A 27,514-nucleotide genomic window follows, 5' to 3' on the forward strand; every position below is an offset into this window, starting at 1 on the left:
GAGGCTGCAGGCTCTGGGCCTGGCACTGAGCAGTCACACAGCAGACATCTCACATGTGATGTTGACTAACAGCAAACATTCAAGAATAAAGTCATTTATTCAAAACTTGGCAAACACTGATCGAGGAGGCACTATGTTCCATCTCCATGATTGACAATATACATAATTAATTATCTTCTTGATCCCACAATGGCCTTAAAAGGTCAATGCTAATTTTATCTCCACCATACATATATATATAAGTAGTACAGACGAAGGTGAATACAACAGTGGTGCTCATGAGACGCAATGTTGAAAATGAACTATACAACTTGTGGGTGGGAATAGAAGGGAAAAACTGGGAGAGTCTGAGGGAAGGGGTGACACTGTCCAGAAAGAAATGTACTTTTTAGCCAGCTGCTAGTGGCTTATGCCTGTAATTTTAGCTACTCAGGAGGCTAAAATATAAGGATCGTGGTTCAAAGCCAGCCCAGGCAGGAAAGTCCCTGAGAGGTTTTTTGCCAATGAATCACCAGAAAACTAGAAATGGTATTGTGGATCAAAGTGGATCAAAGCCCTAGCTTTGAGTGAAAAAGCCCAGGGACAGCACCTAGGTCCTGAATTCAACCCCCACGACTCTCTCACACACGCACAAAAGAGAGAGACAGAGACGGGGGGGGTACGCTTTACCTGACTTATATAACTAAAATCCTTGTATACATCACCTTTATAAGAACAGTACAAAAAATTAAAGAGTCCTACCTATGCCTACTGGTTTACTCCCTCCTATCCCACACATCCACCCAAGGGGGTCTAAGATATGTGAAGTACTTGGGAAGCCACAACAAAGCTTAACAGTCACCAAATGAAGAACTCTGGGGCACTGAGAACTCAACACCGTGATTCACAAAACTACCATGCCTCAAAAAATTGGCACACAATACCAAACCATGCCATAAAAAGCAAACTACTGAAGCTGAGACTCTTCTTTCTAACTCAATTAGACCAATATGTCCCAAGATAACAACACAGACTAAACAGCTAACAGTATCTTCACAGACTCCTGCTATTCCAAAGATAGGACCAGTGAAGGCTCCAGCAGCTCCCAGTTTACAGAGACTGTGTGCAGTGTCTGCCAAAGCCATCATCTAGGTCCAGCTCTCAAACTCCACAGAGAACTTTCACTCACTTCCACTCTGAAGCTTCCCAGTGGTTCCCTGAAGTATGTGCTCCCTGCAGCTGGCTAATAAGCCCACCTTTGATTACAGGTGTATTCCTGAAGGTCAAGAGTGAGTTGCTACCTCTTATCTGCCCCTCACTTCAAGGGTTCCTCCACAGCTTCTCACCAAAGACTCCCCACCTCCAGACCCGGCGTTCCTGTCAGCAGCCCATCACCTGTTTGATCTTGCGTGGCTGTTGTAGGGGAAGGCTCAGGAGCTTGTCAGCTGCAATCTCCATGAAGAAAGGGTTGAGAATCCGAACCTGTTTGGGGTTGACATCCCAGATCAGGGGAGGCTGTTTCCAGAAACCTTTTCGCACCTAGGGGGAAGAATTGGGGTGGAGGGAGAAGAGAATGGGTGAAGATTCTTTTATCTAACCAGGTCAGTGATCCTCAAACTAGGAAAGGGACCAGAGGAAAGTATGACGGAAAGGAAGAGGGAGAGAGAAGGCGAGGGCACCCCTCAGAGAGGCCAGGTAATAAGAGTAGAGTATGGGGGGCCATCCCTTGCCCATTTCCAGGATTTCCAGACAAGGAAGCAAATGTCCAAGTTTTAAACTGAAAAACAAGATTAAACAAAACACCACCAAACCCCAGATTGGGACAATTCAGCCTTGGACCAGATGGGACAGACTCTTTCTGGGCACAGAAAAGGCGCAGAGCTTATTTCTAGACTGCCTGGGATGACTGCTGGGGTGCTGCTCTGCTCCCAGGTTTCTCACACACATCCAGGAAGCCCTCAGATGTGGGGGAGGAGGGCTCCTCCTCTGGCTGTCTCTGCCTGATCCCTATAGGCTACTGGGTCAGGCCACTAGGACAGCATAGCAGCAGCCCTGCAGAACACTGCCCTTGGAGAGAAGCCCGAGGCACTGACTGCTGGGAGCTTGATTCATGCCATCCCCTCATCAGCTCATTAGGACCACAGGACTGACCCTGTGCAGATCCTGACTCAGACAGTGTCCCCATATCTGAGTCTGTCCTCAACTTACCCGCTTCTTGTCACTCAGAATGGTCTCAATCCAGTGGAAGTCCATCGCCTTGAAAGCTACCAGGACCAGAAGTGTGTCTGGGTTGTTCTCCACTTTGGGATCAAAGTGGGCAGACTCCGGGTAGAATAGACGCATGGTGGTCTTGGAGCCCACATCACCCTCATAGCCAGCCACTGGGGCATTGTTCAATCTGGAGCAGAAAGAGGATGCTCATCACAAGAGCCTCCATGCTTGTCTCTGGTCCTGTATAGGGTATCCAGTGCCCAAAGGGAAGTGGGAGGGAGGGTCATACACACCTGATGACTACATCGTACTTGTTGATGGACTCTCCCAGCGAGCTGTTCCGCAGCCGGTGGCCATTCCCCACCACCACACAGCGGCGGCATTTGAGACTGCCATGGGAAGAGAAAATCAAATCCAGCGGTAGCCCCTAACTCTCAATGGTTAGATCTGCCTAGGGCCCATCTCAATATCACCCTTATCCCGTGATCCCCATGGAGCAGGCATGGCCAAGTGGTCCTGCTTATAATTCTGCTGACTCTGCAGCCCTAAGTCTTAAAGGGAGAAGCAATCAAGTAGAGAATGGCAGAGAGAAAAGAAGATGGAAGAAGTACAGGAAGCACCATATGAAACCCCACAGCAGAGCCTTCTTGCTAGTGGCCCAGGCTTGTCGGTTGCCAAGGTGATACTCTCACAACATCTGCGTGCTCTGGCACATGGATGCCCAGGCTAGGTTACTGTGGGGACTGGCATATGTGTAGCCCCTGGTAGGATGCAGGTTAGGAAGGAAGGTCAAATTGGCCCCAGGGAACTAGTGGATAGAAGGCTCACCGGGATGGCACTGGGCCAGGATGATTTGACACTGAGTCAGGAAAAGGAGAAGGTGCCCGGACTGGAATGGTAGGAGTGTCTCCTTACCTCTGGATGCTCTCAGGTATGGAGTAGCTGGTGATGGCTAGCACCCGAAGGAGTAGGTCTTCTGCAAAAAGAAAAGAACAGAATAGAAAAGAATAGAAACAACAGTCATTAGCCTTCTGCTAGCTGCCTACTCTATTCCACCCTTTAGTATCTTTTTCCTCCTAACCCTAATATCTGACTATGGCCGGGGGATGGGGCCCAATCCAACTTCTCCCCTGTCCCTTTCTGGGACCTCTACCCCTCAGTAAAGCAGATCCAGTCTCTTCCCCTCTTCTAACCCTAACCTGAGACTGGGGGTCTGAGTGTTTCTGCTGTCTTTCAGGAAGGACACAAATGACAAAGAACAAACAATGTAGACAGTATGAAGTCATTCCTCAACTGGGCACAGACTTACCACTTCCTTTGGTCCCGTAAGGCAGCTCATAGGCAGATGGCGTCTTGACCCAGAAATAATCCTTAAGCTGCAGGAAGAGGGGATGATCTCGGGAGTGGCTACACGGGGTGGGAATGAAAGGGGGATTAATCTAGATGCCAGAAGAAGGTCAAGCCTCTGCCTAATGTTTCATGACCTTTCCTTTTCTCCCCAGCCTCACCTATGCCATTTCTACCAGCCTGGCCCCCTCTCTCCAACAAGCCAGCACTAAGACTGAACTTCTTAATTACCTGTCCCTTCTGTCCCTCCCTCCTCATCCTCATATGCTTACTTGCCAAAGATCTTGGAGGCCTTCCTCTCTGCCTCACCCTGAAAGCATGGCTCCTTCTTCTCCGGGATGGGAAAATAAAAACTGGAGATAGAGAAAGAGAGGAGGGAGCCCCCATCAGAGATAAGGCCCCAAGGCCAGCATCCCAGGCAGCCTTCAGCACACAGCCCCCAGGGTGCTGGAGGGACTTGCAGAATGACATCTTCTCAGCCTGAGTTCTACTCTGAACGCCAATCACAGAGGGCCCAACTCTTCCTGCCCTGGCACACCCCTTCTGGTGGTCCAAGAAATTATCCAGATCCAGCCCCAACCACCCTCACAGACAGACTCTGCCGAGCAGTTATGAGAGGAAAAGATCAGGTTCTGGCTCTCAGAGCACTGTCCCTGTCCCACCAGATCCTCTGCCCGCCACGCCTCTGAGAAGAACCAATGGAAGGACATAGAAAGTGCACTCACAGCTCAATGTATCTGTCTTCTCGGGAGATGGAATACCACACCATGACAACCAGGACCAGAGCCAGCATGGCCAGGAGCTTCCAGCCTACAGGACACATGCACAGAGGAGCTGGAGGCAGAAACAGGGAGGGACAGCCCCAGTCCACCTTCTCCTCTGCCCTGCTCTGGGCCCTCCACCCCAGCAGAGCAGCCCCAGCCCCTGGCCCTCACCTGGGACTGGGATCTGAGCATTTCTGCTGTCCTCCAGAAAACAGATAGGGTCTCTGGTTCCCACTTGGACCCTCCACCACCCCCGGGGGTGTCCCAGGATGCTGCTGAGGCCTGCTTCTAGAAGAGCCCTGTTCCGGCATGGGGAAGCCCCTGGACCACACTCACGGGACTTGCTGATCATGTTCCTCAGAAGGTAGCAGGGTTCCTGGGGAGAACTGTCATCCCGGCTGCCTCGGGCCACCTAGGAGGTAGGAGTCCCAGGTGTCTGTCTAGATGGCTCCTACCTAGGCATTGGAGCAGGGCACTCCCCTGCCCTCCCCTTTCCTCCTCCAGGAAACACAAAACTGCTCCCTAGGGCAGCCAGCCTGAGTGACTTTCTCACTCTGGATATCCGCCTGAACCCTCAGAGGGCAGCATGAGGGATTCAGGTAAGGTCCTACTGCAGAAAGGGAAACTGAGATTCCAGCTCTCAAAGGTTAGGTCCTAAGCAAGACCTATCCACATTAGCCTTACCATGGGGCTGTCCTCATCATTCTTCCCCATGTTGACCTCGGATGACTCAGCTCAGCGAAAAGGTGAGCACCTTTGCTTTGACATAAAAGTTAGCCTAACAGTGCCAGAGCTGGACCCATATCTTAGTAAACTGAAGATTGTCTACTTTCCACCATTCAAGGCATCCCTTTTGTTTAGCCACTTTACTCTTCTCACTGGTAATCAGTCTCCTGAGACTCCAGCCAAACAAGTATGTTGGGGCCAGATACTCGGAAGGGATGGAACATGGTGCTTCTCAATTAAGAAACGTTGGCGATTCCCCCTTCCCGAGCCTCTCACAGCAGGAGGCACCCTAACCCCCCAACACACACACACCATTGCTCTAAAAAGTTGGTCTCTAGTTAACTCCCTAGACAGCTCTACTCTCTCACAGCAACTTCCAAGTCATTCTCCACTGACAGAGCTCTCTTCATCACCTTTGCAAGCTGCCCCAATCTGCAATTAGCTTCATTACTTAGGCCTCTGCTTTCTGTCTGACACTATTGGAATAGAAATTCTGCGGGGATCAAAAAATAGGTCCATTCTGTTCCTAGCTCAAACTTCCATCTCCAGTGTGCTACCTGGCACACATTAATCAACAAGTACTAAGTGGGCTCCAGGCTAGGCTGCCTGTCATGCACAACCCCATTTCCTTCTCTGACCCTGTTCCCTGGGCTATCAGACTGTGAAGTCAGTCTAGCAGATCCAAATATGTTTATCAAGCCAGCAACTTGGACAACACAGGGACTCTGGTTAGAAGTGAAACATCTTAGGCCTCTCTGAAGATTGTAAAGTCAGAATCTGGATTTGAACATGACTTACATTCAAGTCTAAGAAACTCTTGTCAGAGAAGGTTCTTGACAATGGTTGAACAGAATTTTAAGAGTTTCTGGTTCGGGGCTGGGAATATGGCCTAGTGGCAAGAGTGCTTGCCTTACAAACATGAAGCCCTGGGTTTGATTCCCCAGCACCACATATGTAGAAAATGGCCAGAAATGGCACTGTGGCTCAAATGGCAGAGTGCTAGCCTTGAGCAAAAGGAAGCCAAGGACAGTGCTCAGGCCCTGAGTTCAAGGCCCAAGACTGGCAAAAAAAAAAAAAAGAGTTTCTGGTTCATAAATCTAGAAATGTCAAGTTCATTGGCCCTTGAGTTTGCTTAAATACCCCAGGCAGGTCTAAGGTGCGGCCAGGTGGAGAATTATTAGCCTGGGTGATCTCAAAACCAGATCTCTCTTCTTGAGCTTTGATGGGTTCATTTTGATTCAAGAATGTGGGTTGAGTGGAAGGATCTTCACTCTAACCAGCTCCTTGTGGGTCCTGCCACCTATCTGGAGCCACACTTGGAATTAACAGTTTGGAGAGTGGATCGTTCCATCTCTTAACAGTTCATAACTTTATCAACCACACCCTCCTGTCCCCTCCCTCTCACTGTATCTCCTTGTACATTGACTGTACAATGCGTTTACCTGAAGACTTGAGAAAATGTCCACATATGTTGATCCACCCACCAAGATACGTGTTTTAAAGGCTCAATGCCTAAGTGCCTCTGTCTTCTTTACCTTATGTATGGAAGGGCAGGGAGGAAGACATAGAGCTAGAGAGGAAAAGGATGAAAAGTGCAACAGTAGGGCTCACTAGAGTTTGAGGACAGTGAACTATACTAGTGGGTGGAGAAGGGAGGGAGGGACTAGGAAAGAATGAGGAAACAGAAGACACTGTACAAAAAGAAATGTACTCACTGCCTGACTCACTGTGATCTCTCTGTACACCACCTCTATAGTAACAATAAATTGTTTTTAATGGTGAAATAGAATTTTAAGGTGATATGATGGCACATGGATAAAATAGTCTTATAATGTCAAAAAATAAACTACCTCTCACTCTTTTTTTTTTTTCTTGGTTGGTTGTGAGGCTTGATCTCTGGGCCTGGGTGCTGTCCCTGGCTTCTTTTGGCTCAAGGCTAGCACTCTACCACTTTAACTACAGCACCACTTCCGGTTTTCTAGTGGTTAACTGGAGATAAGAGTCTCACAGGCTTTCCTGCCTGGACTGGCTTTGAGCCACAATCCTCAGAAGTCAGCCTCCTGAGTAACTAGGATTGCAGGTACAAGCCACCATCGCCTGGCTTAAACTAACATTTTTAAATTTCAAAAACAAAATAGGGGTTCAAGCACCAGCAGTAAAAAGCAAAACAACAACAAAAACGCTACCTCCTCTGTAATTCTAACATCAGCCAAAATGGAAAATATGGCATACAGTAATTTAAAGACACATTCTAGCCCCAACTTTGAGGGAAGAGACTTTTGACAGTGAGGACCCAGTCTTGGACCAAAAAATAAATAACCAACTCTTCAGGGTTGGAAGTGAGGCTCAGTTGGCAGAGTGCTAGCCAATAAGCAAAAGCTTCAGGTACCAAGGCCAAGCCTCAGTCCTGAACCAAAAGACAAGACAGTCAAGAGTAGCAGCCTGGCTTGGGCCTAGGCAATCAAACAATTACCCCTCTTTAACTCCTTTCCTAACCACAGGTCTGTATCACATGTCTGCATTCCCAAAGGGAAGTGCTAAGCTGAGCAGACTATAGTCTTAAGAGTTTGCTCCAAGATGCACAGTCAGGGATTTAATGGGCCTACTCTTGTCTCTTGTTGGGTCCAGCCAAGAAGATTGCTCTGTGCCTGGACAGTCTGCTGTATGGAGCTTCTTGGGTTACCACAAGGACAACCTGTAGCCTTCCCCCCACCCCACCCCCACCTCCCAGCTGTCCCACATGGTTGACCCGGCTCCTGGGTACAAAAGGGCAGGAGAAAAGCCACAGGAGAGTACCTGGGTAGGACTGCCCGCATCTGCTCCATCCATGCTCAAGGTTCAGCAGCTTCTCCCTCTAAGCAGCTACTAAGGAAACCAGCTCACACAACCTGCAGGGAAAGCTGACTCCAGACAGGAAGACTCCCTTGACACTCTGCCCAGAACCAAGGTGTCCCTGGCTAAAGTGATGTGGTAGGCTCTAACAGGGGACTTGCCCAAGGGCAGAACTGAGGACACAAGGTGAGGGAGTCAAGCCCAATGGAGCAAGAATCACATTTCATGCTGTGCTGCCCCCACCTCACAGCAGAACTTGCAGCAAACGTTCAGCCTTGACCTGCTGCACCAAGGGGCAAACAAGTAGATCACACGCACTGTTAGACTCATTTACCATTCCTCTCACCAAATCCCTCCACAGGAACACTCATCCATCTCTCCCCATCACCTTCCCAGAACCAATTCTGATCAATGATCCTATCCCTTTGCCCTGTCTCTCCTACCTCATTCCTTCTGTTTGTTGTTGTTGTTACTTTGTGTTTTTGAGACCAGGCTGGTCCTAAACTTATGCTCCTCCTGTCTCAGTCACCCCAAGGCTGGGATCACAGGCTTGTACCTGTACCACCACACCTGGCTTCTAAATTCTAACTTATAAACACTCCACTTTCCTTTGAAGCAAAAACTTGTCTGTTTCAGCTGAACTCCCAGAGACTCTCCCTCTCCTCACCTCTTTATGTGCTGGGTTTCCTCCCTTCCCACTCTGCCCTCCACCTCTACATGCTCCCTCCTCCCTCATGTTCTTGTAGAGGCCATCTGTGGCCTCCTAATCTCTATACCCAGGGAAGGTCTATCTTATTCTTCCTCATACTCTTGGGCTCCAGATGTTGCTTATCATACCTTCTTCTTGGTTTCTAGTCAAGGGTCTTCAGTTTTCTAGGACAGTCCTCACTGGCTCTGCTTGTACCCAACTTTTAAATGCTGGCTCCTAGATCTATCTTGCACTCCTTCCACACTGATAAGTAAGGCTGCTGCTATAACAAATGCCTTAACATGTGGAGTGGCAGCTTTGGAACTGGTATGGAGTAAATTGGGAGAATTTGGAGGTACAGGCTAGATTCAGCGAAGTGGAGCATTAGGGTTCTTCTGGTGAAGACTCGGAAGAAGAGAACTGGGGGAAATGTCTGAAGCTTCTTAAAGAGGCCATTACTGAATACTGGTAGCAGCTAGCAAGAGTCATTTATTCTGGTGAGTTCTCAGATGGAAATGAAAAACCTGGTATTGGAAACAGCATAAAGAAACATTCTGATTACAAAGTAGATAAGAACTTAGATGAATTGTGCTTGGGCCCTAAAAGTTTATGGAAGGCAGAAATAAATAACAATAAACTAGGGAACTGCATCATGGATTCCTTTAACTGTCTACAGTAAAATGTGAAAACTGATTTTGGAGAGGAATCTATAATTAAGAAGGAATCAGAGCTTGGGGATTTGAAGGATTCTCCGCCTGGCTGTGTTAAGAGAATGGAGAGGAAAACAAAGGGCATGGCCAGTGGCCAGATGATAAGGAAGTCCTTCCCTCTACTGGACGGGGGAACCTCAAGCTATTCATCAGGACCACAGAGAATAACCACAAAGCCTTTGGAGATTGCTAATACTGCCCCTCCCATAATTTGACCAGAAATGTCAAGCCCAGAGTTTAAGAAATATATTTTGAGAGAGAGAGAGAGAGAGAGAGAGAGAGAGAGAGAGAGAGAGAGAGAGAGAGAGATATCTAGGGGATCTTGGGGAGCTCGGGACTTAGTGCCTGGGCTTCTTTAAGCCTGTACTCCCAACATTCCTGACTGCCAACTGCCCTAGCTAATGCTCAGGGTACAGCTTAAGCTTCTGCTCCGAAAGGAGCCATAACAAGCCTTGGTACTAACTATATGCACACAGGATGCAAGAATTGTAGAGGTGTGGCTTCCTCCTAGATTTCAAAGGATGTCACCGGCAGCTTGAGGCCCTAACAGAAGTGGAACCACCATATAGAAGCCCAAGTAGTGTATACCAGCAGAAGTCCTGGTCAGAGTTGGCGCAGAGGCCCTCAGTAGGCCATGAAAATGGGACCAGGCCCAAGACTCAAGAGCCAGTGAATCGCGCCACCTTTGCAAGGCCATGAGGGCAGTAGGGAGGGGTAAGGCTGCCTGGGGTCCCAAGGCCCAACCCCTCTACTAGACTAGACATGTAACTATAGAAGACTGTTCTGGAGCTTTAAGACTCGGTATTGTGGGGCTGGGAATATGGCCTAGTGGCAAGAGCGCTTGCCTCGTATACATGAAGCCCTGGGTTCAATCCCCCAGCACCACGTATACAGAAAACGGCCAAGAGTGGCGCTGTGGCTCAAGTGACAGAGTGCTAGCCTTGGGCAAAGAGAAGCCAGGGACAGTGCTCAGGCCCTAAGTCCAAGGCCCAGGACTGGCCAAAAAAAAAAAAAAAAAAAGACTCGGTATTGTAGCCAAGTGCCAGTGGGTCAATCCTATAATCCTAGCTACCAAGGAGGCTGAGATTTGAGATTCATGGTTTGAAGCCAGCCTGGGGAGAAAAGTCCATGAAACTCTTAACTCCAATTAAAAACAAAAAAGCTAGAAATGAAGCTGTGGCACAAGGGGTATAACACTATCTTTGAGTAGAAAAGCTAAGGGACAGTGCCCAAGTCCTGACACATGCCAGTACTGGTACCAAAACATATAATAATAATAATAATAATTTTGGTATTGTCTTCCCTGCTAGTTTTGGGCTTACACAGGACCAGTACCCCTTCTTTGCCTAGTTTGCCTTTTGCAGGTAGTAATGCCTAGCTTGTGCTTGACCCACACCTGAATCTTGGAAATAGATAGTTTGTTGGACTGTACAGGCTCATGACTAAAGAGAAGAAACCTATTTCAGGGTGAATCTTGCCTTTTAAAACTTTGAGGCTAGGTAGGCTCAGGCCTATAATCCTAAGTACTCTGCAGGCTAAGATCCAAGGATTATGGTTCCAAGCCATCCTGGGCAGAAAAGTCCCCAGCAAACTCTTGTCTCCAACAAACTACCCAAAAAGCTGGATGCAGGGCTAAGGCTCAAGTGGTAGAGCACTAGCCTTGAGCACAAAGAGGCCTAACGAGGGACGGCACCCAGGCCCTGAGTTCAAGCCTCAAGACCAGCAACAACAACAACAACAAAACTAACAACAACTTTTGAGGCTTTGGGGAGAGAATAAATGTATTTTTCCTTGACTTTCCACTTTACAACATGAGATGATGAATTCTCTCCATGTTTAATTTCCCAGCTTATACCACTATGAGGTGAATAAACTCTACTTTGTCATAAATGGCCCTGCCTGTGGCATTCTGTTGCAGGAGTACATACAGACAACACCCTGACCCTCACACTCTAACAGGCAGAACAATCCCACTCCAGGGGCATTGGCTTCACACGGCCCCTTCTGTATAATGCTTTTCCTAATGCTTTTTTAAATGCTTTAACTAACACTTTTGTTCCCACAAAATATTCCTTATAATCTCTATTTCAGTACTTAGCAGACGATATAATTTGTATGAAACAGGGCTGCCTTTTTTCGTTTTTGTTTTTGCCAGTCCTGAGGCTTGAACCTAGGGCCTGAACACTGTCCCTGGCTTCTTTTTTGCTCAAGGATAGCACTCTTACCACTTGAGTCACAGCACCACAACTGGCTTTTTCTGTTTGTGTGGTGCTGAGGAATTGAACCTGGGGTTTCATGCATGCTAGGCAAGCCCTCTACCGCTAAGCCACATTCCCAGGCCCAGGTCCTGGCTTTTATTAAGTCTTGTCCACTATTTTATGATCTCTGGAGCTGGAGACATACTTATATGAAGAATCTGTCAGAATACCTGGGGTATAAAAGATTTTTTATGAGAAAATGTGATTTTTATAAAATCATGTGCTTTTGGATCCTGCCTATTGAAAACTGTGACCTTTGTCTCATTGGGGATGTTTTTATGTCACCAAGTCATATTAAGAGGGGCTGGAATGTGGCTTAGCGGTAGAGTGCTTACCTAGCATGCACGAAGCCCTGGGTTCAATTCCTCAGCACCACATAAACAGAAAAAGCCAGAAGTAGCGCTGTGGCTCAAGAGGTAGAGTGCTAGCCTTGAGCAAATAGAAGCCAGGGACAGTGCTCAGGCCCTGAGTCCAAGCCCCAGGACTGGCAAAAACAAAAACAAAACAATAACAAAAAAAAGTAACTAGAATATGGCAGATGTTTTATAACTATTTGACAAACAAGTGATAACGGAAAGCTCAACAGGTTATTTTATCTTTTATCACTAACAGAAACATACTGTGCTTTCTTACTGTGATTACTACATGCAAGACCTCTCAACCTCTGTACCTTTGATCATCTGTGCCAGTCCTGGAGCTTGAACTCAGGATCTGAGTGCTGTTCCTGGGATTTTTTTTTTCTCCAGGCTAGTGCTCTACAACTTGAGCCACAGTGCTACTTTCAGCAATTTTTTTGGTAGTTAATCGGAGCTAGGAGTCTCATGGACTTTCCTACCCATGCTGGCTTTGAACCACAGGCCTCAGATATCAGCCTCCTGTAACTAGGATTACAAGTGTGAGCCATCAGTGCCTGGCTTAGGCCAGACACTTTTCAGGGTTGCTCAAGTATCATCCCAATGAGCCAAACACTATAATTTCTTCTGCTGCCAAGGCAGAAAATTAAAGTGCAAAAAAAAAGGGTCATCAGTACCATGGTGTAGGTTGTACAGCTAGAGAGGAATGGAGCCAGGCTAGAAACGTTCAATTTTGTGGGACTCTACTCCAATCCCCAGTGCTTCTAATAGAAATATCTCATAAAGGAGATCCTAGACTCCAAGTTCCTGGAATGTCCACCTACTGACTGCCTTTTGGAGCAACTCAAGAAGTGGGGCCCTTCACACAGAGTCTTTCAGGAGCTTTCAAAACAGCAATAGATGGGGCTGGGAATGCGGCTTAGTGGTAGAGTGCTTGCCTAGCATACACGAAGCCCTGGGTTCCATTCCTCAGCACCACATAAACAGAAAAGGCCAGAAATGGCGCTGTGGCTCAAGTGGTAGAGTGCTAGCTTTGAGCAAAAGAAGCTCAGGAACAGAGCTCAGGCCTTGAGTTCAAGCTCCAGGAATGGCAAAAAAAAGAACAGCAATAAACGTTCTCAGTCGGGCCCTTTTTCAGGCAGGCTTCCTCATGAGACACAGGTGCTACACCTGGGCCCTACTGCTCCTTTGGAAGCTCTCAAGTTTGCAACACCCATGACTGTTTTTGTGGGATCACTAATGCTGTCCAGCTGGACACCAGACTTCCATGCATGCTTTCTTGCAGCCATGTCATACCAAGCTATAAGCTGGTCTCCTGGGCCCTACACACCATCCTTCTGAATCTCAGTGTATGACTACATGACACCTGTCTGCAAACATTCACCAGCCTGTCAAAGTACATGAGTCTCCATGGTGTCAATTAGCCTAAAGTGATTCCTTCTCAGCTTACTGTCCTCTGCCAAGATCCCAGAAGGAACTCAGGCAGGACTTTGAGTGTGACCGCATGCCTCCTCATCTCACTTGGAAAGTCTATGTCCTAGCTCTGACCTGCAGGAATCTACTTGTCCAGCAACTCCCTCTTTCCTTTTGTAACTCTCCCTTTCCCCCAAGCCTCCTATGCCTTGATGAGACTAGCTATCACATGCCATCCAAAGGGCCTCCACACTTGCTGTTTGCTTGGCCTGTAATGCTTTATTCTCATATGGGCTTAGCTTTCTTCTTTTTTTTTTTTTTTTTAATCACTTGCTTTCCATAATGTGGAGTTCATTTCGCTTAGCAGCATCTTACACGTTCATACAGGCATAGCTATTGGGCTATTGTGGTCTTCTGCGATGACTAACCTAAACATGTACTAATTATTCCCTATGAGGGAAACCACAGAGTCCATGTTTCTTTGGATCTGGGTTCACTTCACTTAGTATGACTTTTTTTCCAACTTCTTCCATTTCCTTATGAATGGGGCAGTGTTGTTCTTTCTGATAGAAGCATAGAATTCCATTGTGTATATGTGCCACCTTTTCCTGATACACTCGTCTGTGAGGGGCATATGGGTTGGTTCCATATTTTAGCAATGACAAATTGTGCTGCGATGAACAATGTTGTGCTTGTGGCTACAGTGTGGTCTTGCTTGTAATCTTTTGGGTAAATGCCCAAAAGTGGGGCTGCTGGGTCAAAGGGGAGCTCTATGTTTAGCCTTCTGAGGAACCTCCATACCGCTTTCCAGAGTAGTTGAACAAGTTTATACACCCACCAACAATGTAGTAGGATTCCCTTTTGACCACATCCCCTCCAGAACTTGTTATTATTAGTTTTCCTGATAATTGACATTCTTACTGGGGTGAGGTGGAATCTCAGAGTTGTTTTGATTTGCATTTCCTTTATGGCCAGTGATGTAGAGCACTTCTTCATGTGTCTCTTGGCCATTCTCATTTCTTCTTCAGAGAAGTCTCTTTTTAGGTCTTTAGCCCATTTGTTGAGGGGGCCGTTGGTTCCTTGAGGATTTGTTTTGGAGGAATTTAATTTTTTGAGTTCTACATATATTTTAGATATGAGGCCTTTGTCCATTGTGTGGCCAGTAAAGATCTTCTCCTAAGGAAAACGTGGGCACATTTCCCTCTACAGCCACAAAGCTCTCTCTGTTCCCCAGCCCCAACATCTAAGCTCAGCAGAATTCTGCACAGAAACACTGTATCATACATTTGATCAGCTGCCAGTCACACCAAGGGGAGCCACCTGAAAGTCATCCTTCCAGTGTCTGCCTAGAGGACCAGAGGCTCTCATTTTCATGAATTCTCAGAGTTAGAAAGCTGTAGCCTATGTGATAAGGTGGTAGTCTGCAGGACAAGTCAGACCTAGAATAAAGAATTACAGTGCCAAAATGGACCTGCCCCATGGTCCTAGCCAGGAGATTCAGTAGGGGGGTGGGGGAGGCTCCTTATTCCTCCTACCCAGAAAATACTCCCCCTGAGGCTCAGAAACTAAGACACTGGCATATGAGACTAGGACTCAGATCTCATCACCAGCATGGCCAGGCCCTAACCCATCTGGTCCCCCCAGATTATATCAGCCCTCCTCTGTCCACATAATGGATCCAAGCTAGGTGGCTAACTGCATACTTAAAATGTGGTTAGCCCATAATGATACATATTCTAAGTAGAAACCTCCACTGATTTCAACTACTTAGGGAAAAAAAGGATGAAATAGCACCTTCACTATTATTTTATATTGCTTTCCCATTGGAAATTTGGGGTTGAGGATTTAGCTCAGTGGAAGAGCATTTGCCTAGCAAGCAATGTTTGGGCTATATTATAATTCTATATTAAGTTTGGGCTGTTTCATCTCTCTATTTTGTCTTTGAAAAATGTACCTAAATTTAATGGTTTAAAATATTTTTATGTGCTGTGCCAGGATTGGAACTTGGGGCTTTGTACCTGCTCAGCTTGCTTGCTTGTCTGGTGCTCTACCACTTTGAGCCATACCTCCAGCCTAGCTTTTTGCTAGTGTTTTCGGATATGGAGTCTTATATTCTCCCAAGCCAGGCTTCAAATTTCAATCCTCAAAATCTCAGCCTTTTAAGTATCCAGGATTACAGGCCATCAGAGCCTGGTAAAAATGAACTGAAAATGATTTGTAGCTCCTATTCTGTTTCCGTAGGATAGCACTAGGTGAGACAATCCACAAGATCCCTCCCAGCCATGTCAAGGAGTCACAACCAGGTCCATCTCCAAGTACTACACTGCAGGGCTGTTTAAAATGTACTTGCTTCGCATGCTTCAATCCAAAAAGACTACAGGAGTCTGAGATGTTGGGAGAGATATCCTACTCACGCTGACCTACAGACAAGGCCTAAGGCCTTACACATTAGAGTCTGAAAAAGCCCTGTCCACCAGGCACCAGGAGCTCATGCCTGTAATCCTTAGCTACTCAGGAAGCTGACATCTCAAGATCATGGTTCAGAATCATCCCGAGCAGAAAAGTCCTTGAGACACTTATCTATGAATATGCAGCAAATGCCTGAAGTAGAGCTGTGCATCAATCAAGTGGCAGAGCACCAGCCTTGAGCAGAAAAACTAATGGACAGTGCCCAGGCCCCGAGTTTAGTAACAGTATTTTTTTAAGCCAACACAACGAAACAACAAAAATCCTGTTTGCACCTCCTTCCCTGTGCCTTGGGACCACCCACCCAAACCCCTGAATATAGAAACGTAACTGAAGATGACACTGCCCCTTGGTCAATGGGTTCAACTACTACTCTGGCCACTTTCAGCCTCTCTTCCTGACCCTGGCTTCTTGCTCCAGTGCCTGCAGAGTTTCTCCTCCAACACCTTCCTACATCCCATATCAGCTCATTTGGGTAAATAAGCAAGTCAGACAGAAGTGGCTTTCCAGAACCTTCTCTTCAGAATTGTGTCCTGGAGGCCAGCTTCTGGGACTGACTCCTCCCCTCTGCCAGCTGTTACAATGCCAACATCCCTAAGCCTCTGTCTCCTAATTGATAAAAAGATCCGTTTCTCCCACGGTTTGTACAAGGTGGTGACTAGATAAGAGTAAGACTATTAGGCAAGGTTCAATTGTACACAAAATGCAATCCCAATAATCCAACAGTCTAAATTGCAGATACATGTAAATATCCTTTAAAACATCTTTTAGCCAGGTGTTGTTTGTTCATATCTGTAGTCCTGGCCACTTGGGAGGCTGAGACCTGGAGAATCATTTTAAAGCCAGCCTAGGCTGTGAGGCTCTATTTCCAATTAACCAGTAAAATACTGGACTAGAGGTATGGCTCAAGTGGTAAAGTGCTAGCTATAAACAAGAAAGCCAAGGGAAAGCCCAACTCCCTGCACAACACACACACACACAGACACACACACACACCACCACCACCACCACCACCATTTTGATCCATCTGTCCACAACTAAAAAAGACAGAAATAAGACTGTGAGCCTTGAACTAAACACACTCATAACTGAATGTTTATAGAATTATGGAAATCCTAGATGACACCTAGACATCCCTCACATTTCCTAAACACATCTTCCCTCCTCAAAGGTGAGAATTTGAGTTTGCACAACCCTATCTGCTCTAAGAGATCCTCCATTTGAGAATGGAGACTGAGTAGAAACAGAGGTCAAAGCCAATGACTTCACTTCGGGTACCTCATCAGGACAGGCAGTGATGGATGGTGTTACAAAGGTTGAGGAGTGTGGAACCAGGGGTTAGGACCAGCTTCTCCTCCTCCTGGCCACAGCTTCCTCCAGACAACCTCAGGAGCCTCCTACCCTCCCATCCACCTCTGTGACACCAGCCTGCTTCATTTCCATTGCAGCAGTTATGCCCTGTAGTCCACAGTGCTCTGAAGAAAGCAGGGCTCCTTGTGCCCCAAAGTGTCTCTTAACACTATACTGCATGCTTGGTACCTAAGCAATCAACAAATATCTAGATGAATAAATATGTGAATTATTATTCACTTACTCAGCAAACAAGCAGAGAAACTATGAACAGACAATTTCATCGGGTCCTTCTTTTGCAAAGACCTGGGGAACAGAAATGTACTGGGGCCTTGCCAGAACTTCACCCTGGTATCTAGCAGCACCAACAATGGCCTCCATTTTCTCTTGTCACAAGGACACTGCTATCAACAGATAGATTACTGTTTCTGAAGAACTGGCCTTTGCCACCTCTGACTCAGCTTAACCACCATCAGCTCCAGGGTGGGGGGCCACACCAGGCGATGATGTCACATAGGCAAACTCCAAGAGCCTCAGGAGAGCTCCCAGGAAAAATTGCCTTCCTCACTTGCTCAAGTCAGCCAGCTTGGGATAAAATGCCAGGGGTTCAAAGCACTATTAGCAATAGAAAGAGAAAGGGATTCAGAAAGACCTGAGATCCAATTTGGACTCTCAGGGCCTCAGATTCCTCCCTTGTAAAATGAGGGTGCCAGGAGCAAGTTCTTTAAGGTATTGTGAGCCTCCAGACCTTCAGTACTAGCCTGGCATAGCACAAGCATTCAGTCCCTGGGAGGTGACAGTGTCAGGGTGTCCGGTAGCCCTGGCTTCTCTTGGCATATGGCAGCTTCTTCCCCATGCCAGACAAGCAGGTCCTCCATCACAGCACCTCCTCTCCATTCCTACCCACTCCCACAACCACACTCACCTGTCTTCTTGGCTGCTTGACTACCATCATTACACAAGCTTGCAGCTGCCTGAGCGTCAGGAGAGGCATTGCCACCCAGATTCTGCCCACACTGAGTCCAATCCAGCTAGTGGCAAAGCCTCAAGGGCATACTGGTGGGGTGGAGTGAGGGCGGAGGGAAACGGGGAGGTGGTGGCACTGGGAAATTACTCTCGCTCTGTCTTATCACGTGCAGGACCTTGTAGAATCAGAACCAGAGTCTCTGATCCAAGTTGCCCTCTCCTGAGTGGCATCTCCTCTCCAAGGAGTCCAGAATAGACCCTTCCCAATCCATAGTGGTATACAATGCTCAGGGTTTAAGCTCTCAACAAATCATAGACAATGTGTATAATCCTCAGTACTTACATATATCAGTTCTTAAGTTAAAAAAAAGTCAGTGAATCAAGGGAAAAAGCAAAGGAGACAATTTGATCTAGCAATGCCACATCTAGCTATATGAATACCCACCAAAGAACTGAAACCAAGACCTCAAAGAGCTATTTATACACCCACATCCATAGCAGCATTAGTCACAAGAGCTAAAGTGCAGAAGCAACACGATGTCTTTGGGAGGATAAGAGGAAAAGCAAAATATGATGTATGCACATAATGGAGCATTATCAGATATGAAAGAGAAATTCTGGCACTTGCTACAAAATGGTTGAACCTTGAGGGAGGACACTGTGCTAAGTGAAATAAGCCAGTCATGGAAAGACAAATGCTCTGTATTTCCATTTACAGGAGGCTCACGAAACAGTCAAAAATCACAAACAGTACAGTGGTTGACAGAAGATGGGAGAGGGTGGCAAATGAGGAGTTGTCCAAAAGTTTCAGTTTTGCAAAATGAAGATTTCTGGAGAAAAACAACTGTAATGGTAACACACTATGAATGTGGTTAATGCTACTGATAAACTATGCACCTAAAACTGGTTAAGGAAAGAGAAATAAGAAAAGGCAATAGATGAGATGGGCAAAGTTATTAAATGTATGGAAATACCACAATAAATCTCACTGTACAATTAAATTAAAAAATTCAGGGCTGGGGATATAGCCTAATGGCAAGAGTGCCTGCCTCGGATACACGAGGCCCTAGGTTCGATTCCCCAGCACCACATATACAGAAAACGGCCAGAAGCGGCGCTGTGGCTCAAGTGGCAGAGTGCTAGCCTTGAGCGGGAAGAAGCCAGGGACAGTGCTCAGGCCCTGAGTCCAAGGCCCAGGACTGGCAAAAAAAAAAAAAAAAAAAAAAATTCAAAGATAGTTACAATGGAAAATATAATATTATGACTATGTAGTAAAAATGTCAGAGCCATGTGCCAGTGATTTGTGTCTGTAGCCACTGGCTACAGGAGCTACTCAGGAGGCTAAGATCTGAGGATAAAGGTTCAAAGCACCTGGGCAGGAAAGTCTGAAACTCTTATCTCCAATTAACTACCATAAGAGCCAGAAGTGGAGCTGTGGCTCAAATGGTAGAGCACTAGTCTTGAGCACAAAAGCTCATGGACAACATCCAGGCCCTGAGCGTGCTCTCTCGCTCTCTCGCTCGCTCTCTCTCTCTCTCTCTCTCTCTCTCTCTCTCTCTCTCTCTCTCTCTCTCTCTCCCCCGCCTCTCTCTGCCTGGTATAGTAGCATGTGCTGTGCTTGTAATCCCAACACTTGGAGGGAGAGTCAGGAGGATCACAAATTCAAATCCATCCTGGGCTACATAGTTAAAAATAAATAAAATCTTGTCTCAAAAGGAAAAAGGGAGGGAGAGAAGAAGTGAGGAAGACAGGCAAAAAAGAAAAGAGAGAGAAGAAAATTCAAGAGAGTGGCTGGAGGTAGGGCTCAGTGGTGGAATGAATGAATGCATGCTCAACCTGTAAAAGTTCCTGAATCCCTAGAATAAGAAAACAAAACCAAAAACCAAACAGAACAAAACAAATCAGGGAAATGAGAAAAAAAAAGCACCCCAGAAAGTAAATCACAGATTAAATCCAAACATCTAAAAGACATGAAAAGCTACTGCTGATCAGGAAAGCATGTGAAACCCAAGGATCACTTACCACACACTGCTGGTCAAGTGCAGTTCATGCAGAGGCTTCACAAGGCCCTGTACAGTGTCTACCAAGATTGAAGACATTATACAACCTACAGCCTGACAATCCTATTTCTAGGTATACACCAAGACTGACCTTCTTTGTACACAGAAAAGAAAGTAGGAACACCTGGGCGCTAGTAGCTCACATCTGTAATCCTAGCTACTCAAATGATGAGCTATTCAGGAGGCTGAGATCTAAGGATCACAGTTTAAAGCCAGCCCAGGCAGGAAAGTCCATGAGATTCATCTCCAATTAATCACCAGAAAGCCAGAAGTAGAGCTGTGGTTCAAGTGGTACAGCGCTAGCCTTGAGCAGAAATTGCTCGCAGACAGTGCCCAGGACATGTACTCCAGCCCCATCATCACCAACAACAACAAAAAGATAACGTCAGAATAAAAAACAATACTATGTTTGTCTGTGCAAATTGTATATGCAAATAGAGATTAGGGACTGAAAGCCATGACTGAAAAAGCCAAGGGAGAGCATGAGGCCCTGAGTGCAAAGCCCACTAATAGCGCACGCGCACACACACAAAATAAAGAGGGGATGAGTATATTACATGTGCACACATGCACGCAAATGCACACACAAATACAGAAGCTATGAAGTCCATGGCCTCATGTGCATGCTAGGAAAGTTCTACCAGTTTTTATTTCTTTTCTAGTCGGTCGTGGGGCTTGAACTCTGTCTGGGATTGGGCGCCATTGCTGAGCTCTTCAGCTCAAGGCTCGCTCGCCCTCTACCTCTTGGGATATAGCACCACTTCCAGTTTTCTGGTGGTTATTGGAGATAAGGGTCTCACAGACTTTCCTGCCTGCCCACCCTAATTATGATCCTTAGATCTCAGCCTCCTGAGTAGCTAGGATTACAGGCTTGAGCCACCAGCACCCTCCTCACTTTTTTTTCTTTTTTTTTTTTTTTTTTTTTGGCCAGTCCTGGGGCTTGGACTCAGGGCCTGAGCACTGTCCCTGGCTTCTTTTTGCTCAAGGCTAGCACTCTGCCCTTGAGCCATAGCGCCACTTCTGGCCATTTTCTGTATATGTGGTGCTGGGGAATTGAACCCAGGGCCTCACGTATACGAGGCAAGCACTCTTGCCACTAGGCCATATCCCCAGCCCCTTTTTTTTATTTCTTTTCTTTTTTTTTTTTTTTTTGGCCAGTCCTAGGCTGTGAACTCAGGGCCTGAGCACTGTCCCTGGCTTCTTTTTGCTCAAGGCTAGCACTCTGCCACTTGAGCCACAGCGCCACTTCTGGCCGTTTTCTGTATATGTGGAGCTGAGGAATCGAACCCAGGGCCTCATGTATACGAGGCAAGCACTCTTGCCACTAGGCCATATTCCCAGGCCCCCCCTTTTTTTTTATTTCTTAAAGGAAAAAAAAAGTTAGATGTAACACAGAAAAAAGGTCACAATTGTTATTTTGATAATTTGGCTAATTAACCCAGGCCTCTGATACTAATTTTAATTTTGTTTTAAAGAGGATATAGAGGGGCTGGGAATATGGCCTAGTGGCAAGAGTGCTTGCCTCCTATACATGAAGCTCTTGGTTCAATTCCCCAGCACCACATATATGGAAAATGGCCAGAAGGGGCGCTGTGGCTCAGGTGGCAGAGTGCTAGCCTTGAGCGGGAAGAAGCCAGGGAGGGTGCTCAGGCCCTGAGTCCAAGGCCCAGGACTGGCCAAAAAATAATAATAATAAAAATAAATAAATAAATAAATAAATAAATAAATAAAAAGGAAATAGAGAGTTTGAGAAAAATGTGTATTTAGAGGCCCTGAGTTCAAGCACCACAAAAATAGAATCATTTAAAGATCACACAAGAAAAAAGAAAATATTCAACATATAAAATTTACAAGAGGGCCTTGCACTGGTGGTTCACCCCTGTAATCCTAGCTACTCAGGAGGTTGAGATCTGAGGATCTTGGTTCACAGCCAGCATTGGCAGTATAGTCCATGAGACTCTTATCTCCAATTAACGACTGGAACAACCAAGTGGAACTGTAGCTCAAAGTGGCAGAGTATTAGGCTTGAGCTAAAGAGCTGAGATGGCACCCAGGCACAGAGTTCAAGCCCCACGACCGACAATAAATAAACAAGCAAACAACATTTACAAGAGGACTGGAGGGGAGGAGACAGTAGCTCGAGTTATCGAACATGAGCCAATGGGTGAAAGCAAATGTTAGATACTAAACTGGGAGGCCAGTGTCAGGCAATAATAATAATAATAGAATTGAAAAGGAAGAGCCAGATGTGGGTGGCTCTCGCCTGTGATTTTTTAGCTACTCAGGCGGCTGAGCTCTCAGGATGCCAATTCAAAGCCAGCCCGGATAAATCCATGGGAGACGCTGATCTCAATTAACCAGTAAAAAGCTGGAAGTGGGGGTGTGACTCAAGTGGTAGAATGCCAGCCTTGAGCGGGAAAAGAAAAAAAAAAAAAAAAATATATATATATATATATATATATATATATGAGAGAAGTGGTGCATCGTTCAAACCCCAGAACTACCATAAAGAGAGAGAGAGAAAAAAAAAAAAAAACTACGAGGTAAGGAGTAGTGGAAAGGCGAAGAGCACCCATGCAGGGTGGCGGGAGGGAGGGGGCGCCGCGAGCCGCTCTGGGCCTCGGGGTCCCGGGCTCCGTGCAGCTCGAGGCCCCGAGGTGGAAGTTCCAAGATGGCTGATCCTGAGGGAACAAATGGGGGTGCTCGGGAGTCCGGGGCTGCGGGCCCCTACCTTCTCAGAACCCCTGTGCTCTGGATGGGGTGCGGGTGGGGTTGCAGCCCCAGCGCCCCTGGGGGACAGCCCACTGAGGGCCCGGGCCTCCGGGCCCCAGCCTCTCCTACACTCCGCCAATGGCCTCTTGGGCTGCAATGGCGTCCTGGAGCCGAGGTACCTGCGTGCAGGCGGCACTCGCTGTGCTGTCCGGCTTTGAGACCATCCTACCGGCCTCTCCGCCACCTGGGGTGCCTTTGAGGAGATGGCAAGGCATGCTAGTAGCCGGACCCGTTGGCTCGGCCTCTCTGCCGCTCCGCTGATAACCGTGCCAAGCTACTACCGTCTTCGCTGCCTCCGACTTGCTCCAGGCCTTCCCGGATAGGGGAGTCCTGACCTCTGACCTCCACGCACCGGGTGGGCGGCCGCATGCACGCACGCCGCCGGCCCAACGTGGGCACGGTGACTTGTGCTCCACGTCCTCCCCCCTCCCTCCCGACCCTGGGCGCACCAAGCTGGGCATGCGCCAGGCGCGGAGCTCGAGACACCTGTGTGGTCCATCCATCTGCGGGGGGCTTAAGGGTGTCTAGGCCGGGACTCCACATCCTTCTCAGCTCTTGCACCGCCTCAGTGGTGAGCTTGGTGAAGAGCTGGCTGGGAAGGCTCAGACTGAAAGGCCTCCTGACGCCATGGAGACGCAGCAGCACCGTGGAGACTGTTGAGAGTGAAGCTCCGCCCCCCCCCCTCACCCCCTCGTGTCTACCTGGCTGCAGCTGCTGCGGAGAATCGAGGCTGAGGCCGGCCCTCTTTGCACCACAGGATCATACAGGCGGCATGATTTCGCACCCAGGAGTTCAGCAAAAAGCTTCTTCCAGAGGCTCCAACAGGGACAGCCTCTGGGCCACTGAAAGGGGCGCAGAGATGCCCTGCTTTTCTTTGTATGGGTTGGAGACGAAGCCAAAGAATGCCTCTGTGTCTGCCTCAGCCCTGGGGAGGGGCTCCCTTTCCTTCCCACCCACCCCTCACTACTCAGCTTGTTCTCCTGCTGCTACCTTCCAAAGACTATTACTATCCCCAGTTCAAGATCAAATCAACTGAAAAAATAAAAAGCCAGGTGGCCCTGGACTAGGAGTGTAGCCCAGTGATTCACACACACACGCAGACAAAACATTTGCAACATATAAAGCCTAATCAACCAGTTCATTCCCTTAGCTTATAAAATGCTTCTGAATATCAAATCACAAGAGGCATGAGGTGCACAGTGCTCTCAGGATGTGGGGAAAGGGCCCCTCACAAGAGACTATGTAGTGAAAAACAGGTTAGACTTGTGGGTGGGGATTGGGCAATATCTATCAACATCCCCTTTACCACCCTGGGTATTCCAGTGCCATATTATTCTCAGAAAAGTCTATATTTGCACAGAGACTTGTCCATCAAGATGTTTGCTACAAAATGATCCTGACCCCCCCTTCTCTCTCTCTCTCTCTCTCTCTCTCTCTCTCTCTCTCTCTCTCTCACACACACACACACACACACACACACACACACAGCGGATATGTGTGTGAGTGTGTTTCTCTTTAGGGACCAGCTCTAGCTATGCTACCCAGGCTGACTCCTGGGCTCAATCAATCCTGTCTCACTCTTCTAACTGGCAAGGACTACAGGTGCACACAACTGTACCCAGCACAGCACTTTTCATAACAGCAAAAAGTGGAGACAAAAATCTATCCCTGGAGGGGCTGGGAATATGGCCTAGTGGTAAAGTGCTCGCCTTGCATACATGAAACCCTGGATTCAATTCCTCAGCACCACGTATATAGAAAAAAGCCAGAGGTGGCGCTGTGGCTCAAGTGGTAGAGTGCTAGCCTTGAGCAAAAAGAAGCCAGGGACAGTGCTCAGGCCCTGAGTCCACGCCCCAGGACTGACAACAAAAACAAAACAAACAACCAAAATCTGCCCCTGGAGATCTGCTTAAAGGCTTCATGCCACAGACAATGAACACTGCATGAAACAAAGAAGATGCAAATTCATGCATTCTTTAGCAAGTAGTCTCTAAAGCTCAGCATTCCATTTTGAAAAGCAGGTAGAGACCACTGTTCTGTTTTTCTCCAAATGGACTCTTTTTTTCCAGTCCTGAGGCTTGAACTCAGGGCCTGGGCACTGTCCCTGAGCTTCTTTTGCTCAAGGCTAACACTCTACCACTTGAGCCACAGCACCACTTGCGGCCTTTTCTGTATCTGAGGAATCGAACCCAGGGCTTCATGCATGCTATGCAAGCACTCTACCACTAAGCCACATACCCAGCCGCCCCCTCCCAATGGACTTTAAACAAAAGTATTCCATGGATGCATCATACATGTGTCCACACATGAATCAATTACTCTGAAAGTGGTTGCCTCCGAAGAAGGCACACCTGAGAGACAAGGGGTATGAAATGAGGGAGACATTTTTGGATTGTTTTGTTTTTGTTTTGGCCTTTCTGAGGCAGCATCTCACTAAGAGGCCTATGTAGCCCAGGTCAACCTCAAACTCCATCCTCCTGCCTCAGCCTCCCAAGAGCTGAAACTACAGGCAGCCACTATCATTTCTGGTTGAGATGTTATCATATGCCCCTTTGGACTGTCCAGTTTCTTAAACTGGTGAGTACAATATACTCCCAACAACAACAAAACTGCTAGAAAGAAAAGAAAGGGGGGAAAGAAAAGACATACAAATGTTCTTACACCCTTGGACCTAAATTCTGAATGATTATCTGGGTAAGTATGGGTTTTGTTTTCTTTTATTTTTGTGCTTGAACTCAGGACCTGAGCACCGTCCCTTAGCTTTTTCACTCAAGGCTGATGTTCTACCACTTAAGCCACAACTCCACTTCTGGCTTTTTGCTGGTTAATTGGGGAGTCTCACCGACTTTCCTGCCTGGGCTGATTTCAAACCATGATCTGCAGATCTCAGCCTTCTGAGTAGCTAAGACTACAGCTGGAAGCCACTGGTATCTTGCTAGAGTTTTATGTAAGATAAATGAGATAAAAGCAAAGTACTATCTTGGAGGGCAGTTGGATATGACAAAAAAAAAAAAAAAAGCAAGGGTTCATTGCTGAATGGAAGCAGCTCATCTCAGCCCTGAAAACAACGGCCTTTCTCCCTGAGCACTCCACACTCCTATCTCTGGTGGTCTTGAGGTTTGCTAGATGCTCTTTCACCTAAGTCATTTGGTTAGCCTTTCAGACCTTCCATCTTGATCCTCCTTGCATCCCACTCTAAGTACAGAGGTGAGCACAGAATACACTTCTGGGGTGGACAAGGCCATGCCAAGGTGGCAAATGAGTGAGTCCAAAGTCCAGCCTTCCTTCTGCATGACAAACCATATGCCATGCAGACATATGGGACAGGACCTTATGCAGATGGAGGGATCGATTATTCCTAATTTACACAAGAGTTCTGTTGTGTGGGTTAGCTAACAGCAGGGCCATTTACAGTAGTGTCCTTCCCCCTGCCCTCTGAAAGTTAAAATAGCCCCATGCAAAGACCTGGGTGTGCACAGACAAATAAGGCTTGCAAGAGTCCACGGGAAGAAGCTGGAAGAGCCAGCCCACCTGAGCTTCTCTTTCTGAATGGCACCTCTTTGTGTTCACAAGGAGACCCCTTTCACACACAGGTGTGGTTTCTGTGGAACTGATTCCTGTCACCCTCAGTCCAGTTCTGCTCACTTCCAAATTCTAGAGCAGCAGGTCAGGGCCCTGAGTGAGATCACCTAGGAAACTATCGTAGTCTCTTGGGGACCCCAGCAGAGTCCTGGGCCATACCTCACCTCTCTCCACCTCTACCTGACTCTAAGGGTTGGCCTGGAATAATGCCCTTGTCCCAGCACAGGTGGGAGCTCCAGGACACAGATCTAGGAGGCTGGGCCCAGGACCAGAATGGAAAACAGTAAGGACTCCATGCTTATTGCACACCAGACACTGCCTTAGATATGGCTGGGAGTAGTCCACAGGACAGACCCACACCCAAGGAGTTTATATCTTGGTGGAGATAAGCCAATAAAAACTGAAGATAAAATAATGACAATAAATACTAGGAAGGTAGTGACTCAGGGCCGAGTAGCAGAGTGTTTAGGCAGCAGCTTTGCAACTGGGCTATCAGGACCTTTTCTTTAAGGAGATGGGTTTGACCTCCGAGGAAAACTGCCAAGAGAAGCTGGGAGGGGCCCAGAACAGAAGATTCTGGACTGAGAGATGCACAAAGACCCTATGCTTGTGAGGTATTAGAAACAGAACCAAGTCTGATAGATGGCAGAAGATGATAGAAAGGCTGGCAGCCCTGTGGAGAGAAGGGCTATGGGGACCTGGTGGTATAGGACACTGCAGGCCATCCCAAGGAGCTTAAAGTATAGTAGGTGTCATGAAAAGTCACCAGAGGTGATGGACAAGAGATGTGACATCACTGGATTCATTCATTCATTTTGTGCTGGTCCTAAGACTTGAACTCAGGGCCTGGGGGCTGTCTCTGAGCTCTTTTGCTCAAGACAAAAGCTCTATCACTTGAGCCATAGCACCACTTCTGGCTTTTTCTGAGTAGTTTGTTGGAGATAAAGAGTCTCATGGACTTCCATGCCAGGGCTGGCTCCAAACTATGATCCTCAGATCTCAGCCTCTTGAGTAGCTAGGATTACACACAGGTCACT

General features: G+C 47.3%; 1 protein-coding gene across 8 annotated transcripts in view; it reads right to left on the bottom strand.

The window, feature by feature from the left end:
• Positions 1-27,514, bottom strand: part of St3gal4 (ST3 beta-galactoside alpha-2,3-sialyltransferase 4) — a 47,537-nt gene that overhangs the window by 3,981 nt on the left and 16,042 nt on the right. For 3 of the 8 annotated variants that reach the window (XM_048343667.1, XM_048343670.1, XM_048343669.1), the window contains exons 2-9: positions 4,638-4,713; positions 4,263-4,371; positions 3,810-3,890; positions 3,500-3,597; positions 3,106-3,166; positions 2,484-2,579; positions 2,188-2,377; positions 1,375-1,518 (exon numbers count right to left, since the gene is read on the bottom strand). In XM_048343667.1, the coding sequence (XP_048199624.1) occupies positions 1,375-1,518; positions 2,188-2,377; positions 2,484-2,579; positions 3,106-3,166; positions 3,500-3,597; positions 3,810-3,890; positions 4,263-4,371; positions 4,638-4,713 (855 nt within the window). Of the gene's footprint in view, positions 1-1,374; positions 1,519-2,187; positions 2,378-2,483; positions 2,580-3,105; positions 3,167-3,499; positions 3,598-3,809; positions 3,891-4,262; positions 4,372-4,637; positions 4,714-7,823; positions 8,223-18,022; positions 18,066-27,514 lie in introns of those variants that run through there. The other 5 variants (XM_048343665.1, XM_048343663.1, XM_048343664.1 and 2 more) reach the window with 5 other exon arrangements.

Source organism: Perognathus longimembris, chromosome 3, assembly GCF_023159225.1.
Source record: "Perognathus longimembris pacificus isolate PPM17 chromosome 3, ASM2315922v1, whole genome shotgun sequence".
Lineage (NCBI taxonomy): Eukaryota > Metazoa > Chordata > Mammalia > Rodentia > Heteromyidae > Perognathus > Perognathus longimembris.